We start from the raw sequence: 11,948 nt of genomic DNA on the forward strand, positions 1-11,948 counted from the left end.
GTAGTCCAGCCGAGAGGTGATAAAGGCATGGACCAGGGTTTCAGCGGCTTTTGGGGAGAGGTATTGGAGATGGGCGATGCGTCGAAGGTGGAAGAAGGCGGTGCTGGTGAGGGACCAGATGTGGGAGAGGAAGGACAATTGGGGGTCGAACTTGATGCCTAGGTTACGTACGGGTTCAGAGAGTTTTAGGGGCAGGTCGGGTAGGTGGAGGAGGTAATGATTTTAGACGTTGACAAGAGCCAAAGAGTATGGCTTCTGTCTTGTCAACGTTCAGCTGAAGGAAATTTGCGCTCATCCAGCCCCTGAGATCTGACAGGCAACTGACAGAACATCAGGGGACTGGGGGTCGCAAAGAGAGGTGGAAAAATAGAATTGGGTGTCATCCACGTACATGTGGAAATGTACCCCATGTCTGCGGATGACATCCTCAAGAGGGAGCATAAAGATCAGAAAGAGGAGGGGGCCAAGGATGGATCCTTGGGTACCCTCATCACTCACACACACTCACACACTCATACACTCACACACACACACTCGCACATTCACACACACACACACGCTCACACACTCACACACTCACACGCTCACCCTCACACGCTCACACACTCACACACACACACACACACACACTCACACACGCTCACACACGCTCATACTCACACACACTCACACACACGCTCACACACACACTCACACACTCACACACATACACACACTCACACATACACACATTCACACCTACACACTCACACATACACACACACTCACTCGCACATACACAGACACTCACACACACACTCACACATACACACACGCTCACACATACACACATACACACACACTCACACATACACACATTCACCCACATACACACGCTCACACATACACACACTCACACATACACACACTCACACACATACACACACTCACACATACACACACGCTCACACACTCACACAGACACATACACTCACACATACACACACTCACACATAGACACACTCACACACACTCACACATACACACACACTCACACACACACACTCACACATACACACACGCACACGCTCACACACTCACACACATATACTCACACATACACATTCACACGTACAGTCACATACATATGCACACACGCAGTCACACACACTCTCAGACTCACTCACAAGCACACTCGCACACACTCACACACACAACAACAACAACATGTAAAACGCCTTCATGTCGGGAGGATGTCTCAAGTCGCTGAACAGTCGGGAATCAGGACCCGAGTGTGGGGGTGGGGATAGGGTTGGGATGAGGGAGGGCAGAGGGGGTAGGAGTGCGGCTGAAGGCACAGTCAAAAATGAGGGTCTTGATTCGTGCCTTGAAGGAGGCAAGAGAGGAACCGAGGAGAAGGGATTGTGGGATGGAGTTCCAGAGGGTGGGGGCAAAGAGGCTGAAAGCCCGGCCACCGATGGTGAGGCGGGTCGGGCAAGAGACCTGGAGCAGGTCAGATTCTGCTGAGCGGTGGGAGCGGACAGATTGATAGAGGGTCAGCAGGTCAGAGAGTTAGGAGGGGGCAAAGCCATGGAGGGTCTTGAAGGTGAGGACGAGGATTTGGGATTCTATTCTCTGAGGAATGGGGAGCCAGTGGAGTCGGGCGAGGGTGGGGATGATGGGGTCACAGAGCCTGGTGCGGGAGAGGACACGGGCGCGGAGTTAATTTTGGATGATCCGCAGCCTGTAGAGGGAGGAGTTGGGAGAGCCGACAAGCAGGGAGGTTGTATAGTCGAGTCTCGATGTACTGAAGGAGTGTATGAGGGTCTCGGGACCTGCGGTATGAGACAGTGGCGGAGCCGGCGATCTTGCGGAGGTGGGGAAGGCAGAGCGGGTCATGGCACAAATGTGGGGTAGAAAGGATAGTTGAGGGTCAAACAAGCCCCAAGGTTCCGGACTGGCTCAGTGAGGGGAGTGAGCCCCATGGATGGTGATGCTGTCAGTGCCTGAGGTGTGGAGGCTGTGAGCCAATCAGGAGAGCCTCAGTCTTGTTGACGTTCAACTGAAGAAAGTTCTCTTATCCAGGACTTGATGTCTGACAGACATTCTGTGAGGACAGCAGTAATCCTGGAGTTGAGGGTGGAGGCAGAGAGGGAGAGTTGGGTGTCATCCGCATACATATGGGAGTTGACCCATATCGCGGATGTCACCAAGAGGAACATATAGATATTGAAGAGGGGTGGACCAAGGTCAGAGCCCTGAGGAACGCCACACGAGACGGTGCGGGGGCTAGAGGAGAAACTGTTTGTGGAAATGAAGTGGAGACGGTGTGAGAGTACGATCTGAACCAGTCAAGTACAGAACTGTGAAGGTTGAGGTGGGAGGAGTCGGTGGATGAGATCAACAGTGTCGAAGGCAGCAAAGAGATCAAGGAGGAAAGAGGCAGAGGGAGTCCTGGTCACAGATGGACAGAATGTCATTTGTCTTTGATCAAGCTGTTTCTGTGCTGTGAGCGGCATGGAAATCCGATTGGAGGGTTCATGAAGGGAGTGGTGGGAGAGAAAGGAATAAAGTTGGGGAGGACCTTGGAGAGGAAAGGGAAGTTGGAGATGGGCGTAAGTTAGAAGACAGTGATGGTACCAGAGGTTAGGTTTTTTTAGGATGGGGGTGATTGTAGCTGTTTTTGGGTGGATGAGAATGGTGTCAGATTATAGGCAGAGATTGATGGTGTCGGAGAGTACAGGGGAGAGAAGGTGGAGCTGGGTGGGGATGAGGTCAAGGGAGCAGATGGTGTGTTTCATGCTGGATATGGGGGTGATGAGAGAGGAGTGGGAGATAGGTTCGAAGATGTGGAGGGAGGGATGGGTAGGGGTCAGAGTATGGGGGGGGAGATGGGAAAGGAGTGGCGGTTGGGAGAGCGGAGGCAGCTGAACACACACACACACACACTCTCACACGCACTCACACACACACATACACACTCACAAACAACCCCCCCCCCCCCCCCCACCACACAAACTGGTCACTCACTTCATGGCTGTTTTTGTGGACCTAGTTTTCCTGCAAAATAAACAGTGACTACACATCACAGAAAACCTGGTGAACCACTCTGTGACGTTGGGACATGATGAGGCACTGTGTCAAATGAAATGCAATTGTTATTATTATAACTTGACGAAGTTAAGTGAGATCTAATGGAAGAGTGTGTGGTCCAGCTTTGCTCGTTACATTAAGATCTCCTCTGTAACTGCTCTAATTAAATGAACTGTAAGCACAGTGGGCAGAGGCGAAGGCTGTGGGTTCGAGTCCCATGTCGGGATTTAGAGTCACATTATGTAAGCTGACTCTCCAATGCAGTGCTGGAGGGGCGCTACATTGTCAGACGTGCTGTCCTTTGGACGAGACATTAAACCTGCCTGTTCAGGTGGATGTAAATGTTGACAAGACGGAAGCCATATTCATTGGCTCCCATCAATGTCTTCTCTCCTGCGGCTCTGACCTCCTGAACCTCCCTGGGCTCTCCCTCAGACTTACCGTACCAGTGCGCAACCAAGGCTTCAGGTTTGACCCCCAGCTGCCCTTCCTCCCCCACATCCGGTCCGTGACCAGGACCACCTTCTTCCACCTCCGCCACACTGCCCATCTCTGACCGTACCTCACCCTAGATGCAGCCGAAACCCTCCCGACTCGATTTCTCAAATGCGTTCTTTGCTGGTCTCCCCAGCTCCACTATGCACAGGATCAAAGTGATCCAAAACTCTGCCATCCTGGGCTGGGAGGTGGGGCTGGGGGGGCTGTGTTGGGGGCTAGGCTGGGGGCTGGGCTGGCTGGTGGGGGCTGGACTGGGCTGGCGTGCTGGGCTGGGGGCTGTGTTGCAGGGCTAGGTTGGGGGATGCAGGCTGGGCTGGGTGGAAGGGTACTTGGGGGGTGGGCTCAAAGGCTGGGCAGGGGCCTGGGTTGGGGAGCTGGCCTGGGATGCTGGGGGCCTGGGCTTGTTTGAGGGCCTGGGCAGGTTTGGGGGCTGGGTTGGGGGCCTGGCCTGGGGGCTGTGTTGCGGAGGCTGGGTTTGGGGGTTGTTCTGTGGGGCTGCACTGGCGCGGCTGGATTGGGGGCTGGGCTTGGTTGGCTGGCCTGGGCGGCTTGGGTTGGGCGGCTGGCTTGGGGTGCTGGGTTAGTGGGATGGACTGGGTTGGCTGGGCTGGTTTGAGCGGCTGGGTTGGGGGGCTGGGCTGTGGGGCTGGGAGTTTGGGGGCTGGGGGCTGAGCTGGGGGCTGCGCTGGGGGGCTGGGGTTTTGGGGGCTGGGAGCTGGGGGGCTGGAGGTTTTGGAGCTAGGGTGCTGGAAGTTTGGGGACTGAGCTGGGGGCTAGAGGCTGGACTGGGGGCTGGGCTGGGGTGTTGAGCTGTGGGTTTGGGGGCTGGACTGGGGGGCTGTGGAGCTGGGGGCTGAGGGCTGGGATATCTATGTGTAGGTCGGGGAGCGGCGGCAGGACAGCGCGGGGAGGAGCCTGGGCCTACTGACCCAGGTACTTAAACTCGACGCCGGAGCGAGATCAGCTTGGGGTTGGGCGGTGTGGGGGTGGGGGCGGGGGAACTGCGACGTCATAGATTAGCTTTCAGGTGCGCGCAAAAAAAAAAAAAAAAAACTCTCTGCCCCCCCCCCCCCCCCCAGGGCTCACATCAGAGCCCACTATGGTCCTGTTGGGTTCGCTGCCCCAATCTACGGGATAATGCCATCCACCTGACCGCTCGCTCCCGGTCCCCGCGTGCGCACTATGGCTGCCGCTTTGACCCGAGACCCCTCACCCCCCCCCTCCCCCCTCCTCTCTCCCCCCAAACCCTCCCCCTCTGCATCTCTCCCACTCTCTCCTCCTCTCTCTCCGTCCCTCTCGTCTTCTATCCCCACTTGACCCTCCCACAACCTCCCTCTGTTCCAGTCTGGGAATCCTCCGCCGGGCTCACCGCGGCACTCGGCGTTGGCTGTCCAGCAGCAGCCACACCGACTGCCCCATTCCCACCACACTCGCAGCCACCCGGTAGTCCAGCCGAGAGGTGATAAAGGCATGGACCAGGGTTTCAGCGGCTTTTGGGGAGAGGTATTGGAGATGGGCGATGCGTCGAAGGTGGAAGAAGGCGGTGCTGGTGAGGGACCAGATGTGGGAGAGGAAGGACAATTGGGGGTCGAACTTGATGCCTAGGTTACGTACGGGTTCAGAGAGTTTTAGGGGCAGGTCGGGTAGGTGGAGGAGGTAATGATTTTAGACGTTGACAAGAGCCAAAGAGTATGGCTTCTGTCTTGTCAACGTTCAGCTGAAGGAAATTTGCGCTCATCCAGCCCCTGAGATCTGACAGGCAACTGACAGAACATCAGGGGACTGGGGGTCGCAAAGAGAGGTGGAAAAATAGAATTGGGTGTCGTCCACGTACATGTGGAAATGTACCCCATGTCTGCGGATGACATCCTCAAGAGGGAGCATAAAGATCAGAAAGAGGAGGGGGCCAAGGATGGATCCTTGGGGTACCCGCAGGTGACCGGGTGAGAGCGGGAGGAGAAGCCGTTTGTGCAGATGTACTGCTGGCGGTTTGTGAGGTAGGACTCGAACCAGGCGAGTGCGGTCCCACTGAGGTGGATGACAGAGGAAAGGCGGTAGAGGAGGATGGCATGATCGACTGTATTGAACGCCGCGGAGAGGTCCAGGAGGACAAGGAGGCAGAGGGAGCCTTGGTCGTTAGTGACTTTCACAAGCGCAGTCTCTGTACTGTGGGCGGAAACTGGACTGGAGGGGTTCGAAGAGGGAGTGGGAGGAGAGGTGTGCGCGGAGTTGGTTGGCAACAACGCATTCTAGAACTTTTGGGAGGAAGGGCAGATTAGAAATAGGGCGGTAATGGCTGGGGTTTGAGGGATCTAGGGAGGGTTTTTTTCAGGAGGTGGGTGTTGACAGCAGTTTTGAGGGCGGCAGGGACTAATCCAGAGGACAGGGACTGGTTGATGACGTGAGCCAGTAGTGGGCAGAGGAGGGGGAGCTGAGTGAGCAGTAAGTTGGTGGGGAGGGGGTCGAGGCAGCAGGTGGTGGGTTTCATGGAGGTGATGGTAGGTGAGAGGGAGGAGGGAGAGATGGGGAGGAAGGAATGTAGAATGGGGGTGGTGGTAGGAGCAGATGATGGGGAGGGCGTGTTGGTGGGTGACAAGGTGCAGGTGGATGAGGCTGCCTGGCAGATGTTAAGTATTTTAGATGAAAAGAAGTCCATGACCTCCTCGCACTTGACATTGGGGGAGGCACCAAGGAGGTAGTGGCTGGTGGAAGAAAGGATTTTAGGGTTGTGTTTAGCCTCCAAGATGACGTTGGAGTAGAAGGCCGTTTCCTCTGTTTCTCCCTGTCCTCTGGTACTGTTCCTACCGTTTTTAAAAACTGCCGTCATCACTCCTATCCTTAAAAAAAAACCTCCGGGTCCTATCACTGCTCTCAAACTACTGCCCCATCTCCAACTTCCCTTTCCTCTCCAAGGTCCTCCCCAACTTTATTCCTTTCTCTCCCACCACTCCCTTCATGAACCCCTCCAATCGGATTTCCATGCCGCTCACAGCACAGAAACAGCTTTGATCAAAATGACAAATGACATTCTGTCCATCTGTGACCAGGACTCCCTCTGCCTCTTTGTCCTCCTTGATCTCTTTGCTGCCTTCGACACTGTTGATCTCATCCACCGACTCCTCCCACCTCAACCTTCACAGTTCTGTACTTGACTGGTTCAGATCGTACCTCTCACACCGTCTCCACTTCATTTCCACAAACAGTTTCTCCTCTAGCCCCCGCACCGTCTCGTGTGGCGTTCCTCAGGGCTCTGACCTTGGTCCACCCCTCTTCAATATCTATATGTTCCTCTTGGTGACATCCGCGGATATGGGATCAACTCCCATATGTATGCGGATGACACCCAACTCTCCCTCTCTGCCTCCACCCTCAACTCCAGGATTACTGCTGTCCTCACAGAATGTCTGTCAGACATCAAGTCCTGGATAAGAGATAACTTTCTTCAGTTGAACGTCAACAAGACTGAGGCTCTCCTGATTGGCTCCCATCAACGCCTCCACACCTCAGGCACTGACAGCATCACCATCCATGGGGCTCACTCCCCCTCACTGAGCCAGTCCGGAACCTTGGGGTCTTGTTTGACCCTCAACTATCCTTTCTACCCCACATTTGTGCCATGACCCGCTCTGCCTTCCCCACCTCCGCAAGATCGCCGGCTCCGCCACTGTCTCATACCGCAGGTCCCGAGACCCTCATACACTCCTTCAGTACATCGAGACTCGACTATACAACCTCCCTGCTTGTCGGCCTCCCCAACTCCTCCCTCTACAGGCTGCGGATCATCCAAAATTAACTCCGCCGCCCGTGTCCTCTCCCGCACCAGGCTCCATGACCCCATCTCCACCATCCTCACCCAACTCCACTGGCTTCCCATCACACAGAGGAGGGGGGTGTAGGCCTGTGTGTGGAGGTGTAGGCCTGTGTGTGGTGGGGGGTTAGACCTGTGTGTGTGTGTGGGGAGGGGGTGTAGGCCTGTGTGTGGTGGGGGGTTAGGCCTGTGTGTGTTGGGGGTGGGGGGTAGGCCTGTGTGTGTGCGTGGGGGGGGGGGGGTATGTCTGCACGTGTGGCGGGGGGGCGTGAAGGACTGTGTGTGTGGTGGAGGGGTGTAGGCCTGTGTGTGTGGGAGGGTGTTATGAGACTGTGTGTGTGGTGGAGGAGAGGGGGTTGTAGGCTTGTGCGTGGGGGGTGGGGGGTAGGCCTGTGTGTGTGTGTGGTGGTGGGGGAGGGGGAGTAAGTCTGCACGTGTGGGCGTGTAGGCCTGTGTGTGGGTGGGGGGGGGGGGTGGGCCTGTGTGTGGGGGTGGATGTAGGACTGTGGTCAGTGGTGGGGGGGTGTAGGCCTGTGTGTGGTGGGGGGTTAGGCCTGCGTGTGTGTGGGGGGGTGTAGGCCAGTGTGTGGTGGGGGGTTAGGCTTGTGTGTGTGTGTGGGGGGGGTGTAGGCCTGTGTGTGTGGGGGGAGCATTGGACTGTGGGGGGTTGGAAAGTGCAAGTCCCTGACTCTGCCGTTGCCGTGTTGCAGCTCCATGAGGTTTACAGGAAGGTGTGCAGGAAGCAGCAAATGTGCGGAGTTGACCAGTCGGAATGTCTGTCACTTTGCAGCCTCCTGGAGGCCAGAGGCATCGTGAGCATCAAACGCACCAGGGAAGCCCGGCTGGCGAAGGTGGGTCAGAGCGAGCGCGGGCGCGAGCGGGGACTGTTACAATCCCCATTTGGGTTTCATTGTGAACATCACATGTACATCCTGTTCTCTCTGGTTGCCAACAATGTACAGAGTCACTACATTTTATAATGAAATCCTGCAAAGTGCTTCGAGACGCTCTCCTGACCATAAACCAAAGAGGTAGATCTTAACAAGGAAATTAAATCCTGTAGCTCAGTAGTTAGAACACTCGCCTCGCAAGCGAGAGACCTGGGTTCGATTCCCACAGGGCAAAATGTTAGCCAAGCTTCCTTACTCCACACACCTGGTAATAATCACTCAAGAAAAAAAAACAATAATAAATTGGTCACTTCGATCAACGACTGTTTGTGGGACAATGCTGTGCGCAATTGGCTGCCGCGTTTCACCCACAAATGTAGAGTCAATTCACTTTACAGTATATTCTGTGAAGCGCTTTGAGATGTCTAGAAGATGTGATAAGGCACTGTAACAAATGCAAGGATTATTATTATTGTATCATTAAAGACAGACACAGAGGGAGCAAGGCAGGGAAATGGAGGTTAGGGGTGTAGTGGCACGAAGGGGCTGAGAGATGTGGAGCCGGCTTTGTCCTATGTAATATAAATATAAATTGACAGCTTTTCCTCCCGCAGGTGGTCTTAAAGATTGAAGAGAAGGATTTGGAGCACGCTCTCCAGGATAAAGTGCTGATGGGGAGTATTCTGCGAGAAGGGCTTCCTTAAGTGGCTTTGAAATGTCCCAAGAGACATGTCCCAACTACCATCTAAAGTGTTCAGAAGGCATGCGTGCGAGTGTACATGCGAGTGTGTGTGTGTGTGGTGTGTGCACAAAGAATCGCTGCAAATTACCGTAAACTCTCAGGTTATATACATGCTCTGCAAAGTGATTTTCGCGGGGAAGCTCTGGTCTGTGTGTGGTGTGTACACACCAGGTGCTCGTTCACATGGAACTACAGTCCCCACATTTCACAGTGAATCTCACAAAAACTTTTGAGCACCTTCCCCACCCGCGTGAAGCAGCTGCCCCTCAAATGTCAGCACCACAGCCCCGGGCACAGAGAGGGGGGGCTTTGTGTGTGGGACTAGGGGTGTGGGGCAGTGTGTGTGTGTGTGTGGGACAAGCAGGGCGTGGGGCTGTGTGTGAGGGACAAGCGGGGGTTGGGTGGGATGTGTGAGGGACAGGCGGGGGTTGGGTGGGATGTGTGAGGGACAGGCGGGGGTTGGGTGGGATGTGTGTGAGGGACAGGCGGGGGTTGGGTGGGATGTGTGTGAGGGACAGGCGGGGGTTGGGTGGGATGTGTGTGAGGGACAAGCGGGGGATGTGGGGCTGTGTGTGAGGGACAGGCGGGGTGGGGCTGTGTGTGAAGAACACCTCAGGCCCGATCGAACCCACACAGCGCGCGGGTCACCATGTTATGTTGTTGAGGTGTGAGGTGACGCACTGTGTCCTCTCCTGACATTCACAAGTCAGCTGTTAATAGACTGATCAGAAGCGGCCACTGTAGAGGCCAATTCATCTCATCTATTCCAACCCCCCACCACCACCACCACTAACTCAGGAGCCTCAGATTTCCCCCCAAGTCAACACAGGAGACGAGCCGAATGTGGACTTTAAGATCAGGCCTGCTCCTTCGAGTCAACATCAACAGGATTTCACTGTATGTTAACCACATTCAGTCCAAGTCATCTCCCTGGCATTTATGTAGATTGAGATGGGTTTCGTAAATTACCTATTAAATGGTATGTGTTTTACGTCACATTTAATGTGAATTAAATGGTATGTGTTTTACGTCACATTTAATGTGAGGGCTGAGGGTGGTATTTTGTTGTGCTGTGTATTATGTAGACTTAATAAAAAAAACTCTTGATGTAAGGCTTTTGTTCCTTGCTTCATTCAGGGCGTGGTTTTCCCACATCACCTTCACTCACCCCCGGCCTCGCCCGGCTTCACTGGCTCCTCATCCCCCAGAGGATCAACTTCCTCACCCCCAACTCGGGTGCAAGCTCTTGACTGTCCAGGCTTTGGGTCGTCCTCCCAATGTGACAGGCACTATATAAATGTAACATAAATAACAAAATCACCTAGATTTATCTTATTAATCCAGAAATATTCAATCAAGAAACAACTTATTTTGTTGGCCAATCAAAGAGGTTTATACCATGTGTTGACCACATGGGGGAACCAGTAACCCATCAATCCAGTTGCACTGCCTGATTCTCTGAATAGTTTTCCTGAGAAGCAACTCAGAATCATAGAATCGTACAGCACAGAAGGAGGCCATTCGGTCTATCGTGTCTGTGCCAGTGCTGTAAATTAATATGGCAACAGAAAAACTGAGACCTAACTCGTTCCAGCTCCACATCAATCTTCTTGTGAGTCGAATAAGTACTAATCATCTGAATTAATCTTGTCAGGTCATCTTTGCTGCCAATGTAAGGCTGTTTCAATTATTCCCCAAATCTCTGGATCCCCTCTCTATCCCATCTTCAAATCCCACCTTAAAATCTTCCTCAATGACCACATCTTTGGTCACCTCTCACTCCCTTATCCCTTGCCCTCCCTTCTTTGTACCCAACACTATCATTTTAAACCAGTGCCAAGCAAACATCCCCAATGAAGTGGCCCCGAACATTCACATAAGCCAAAAGAACCAGAGAGGAGATGAGGAGAGTTTTTTTCACACAGTGAGTTGTTGGATCTGGAATCACAGCTTGAAAGACTGGTGGAAGCCGATTCAATAACAACTTTCAAGAGAGAAGTGGATCAATATTTGGGGAGGACAAACATGAGGGGGAGTGAGATTAATCGGGCAGCTCAAAGAGCCGGCACGGGCTGAATGGCCTCCTGTGCTGTATGATTCAATGAAGTCTGTGTTCAAGGTTTTCTTGATTGAATATTTCTTGATTTATGGCATAAATTATGGAGTCCTGTAGCTCAGTGGTTAGAGCACTCGCTTTGCAAGAGAGAGACCTGCGTTCAATTCCAGGCAGAGGGCGAAACCTTGGGCAAGTTTCCTTACTCCACACAGAGCCTAATAATAATCCCTCCAAAAAAAAAAACAATAATAAATTGGTCATTTTCAATCTACGACTGTTTGTGGGACATTGCTGTGCGCAATTGGCTGCCGCGTTCGCCCACAAATATACAGTCAATTCACTTTACAGTGTGTTCTGTGAAGCGCTTTGGGACTCCCGACGTGAAAAGCGCTATATCAAATGCAAGGATTATTATTATTATAAATTGGGAAATATTCAAAGAAGAAAATCAATTTTATTGACCAACTAAAAAGAGTGGCCACCACAGCTTTAAACGCTCAGACATTGTCGTACAAGGGAGATACTGCATAAATGCAAGTTATTGTGTAAAAAGGAAGGTCTTTAGACAGGATTTGTGTAATGCTAAACTCTTCTATGATTTGAGATTCATGAAATTGATCGATTGGGCACTTTACTTAGTGGAAGTTTTTTTTTTAAAAAAGCTTTTCCAGTGCCTTGGGATGCCCTCCCAACGTGAAAGGCACTATACAAATGTAATTATGTTTTTGTTGATTTAGTCCAGTGTCCTGGCTGACAACCTCTCATAAAATTGCTGTTTGTGGGACATTGTGTGCAAAATCAGCTGCCACATTTGTCACTACACTTTACATTAAAATCCTGTGAAGCACTTTGAGATGTCTCAACGACATGAAAATAATATAA

At 52.8% G+C, this 11,948-nt stretch overlaps 1 protein-coding gene across 1 annotated transcript in view; it reads left to right on the forward strand.

Annotated features, from left to right (window-relative positions):
- The window catches only part of cdc6 (cell division cycle 6 homolog (S. cerevisiae)), a gene marked incomplete at its 5' end in the record, with an annotated part of 18,491 nt that extends 9,148 nt beyond the window's left edge, over positions 1 to 9,343 (forward strand). Inside the window, 2 exons of the mRNA XM_007909623.2 lie at positions 8,089 to 8,229; positions 8,883 to 9,343. Coding sequence (XP_007907814.1) covers positions 8,089 to 8,229; positions 8,883 to 8,972 — 231 coding nt within the window. The remainder of the gene's footprint in view (positions 1 to 8,088; positions 8,230 to 8,882) is intronic.
- Positions 9,344 to 11,948: the final 2,605 nt, after the last annotated feature.

The sequence above is a fragment of the Callorhinchus milii genome, unplaced genomic scaffold (assembly GCF_018977255.1).
Source record: "Callorhinchus milii isolate IMCB2004 unplaced genomic scaffold, IMCB_Cmil_1.0 Scaffold23, whole genome shotgun sequence".
NCBI lineage: Eukaryota > Metazoa > Chordata > Chondrichthyes > Chimaeriformes > Callorhinchidae > Callorhinchus > Callorhinchus milii.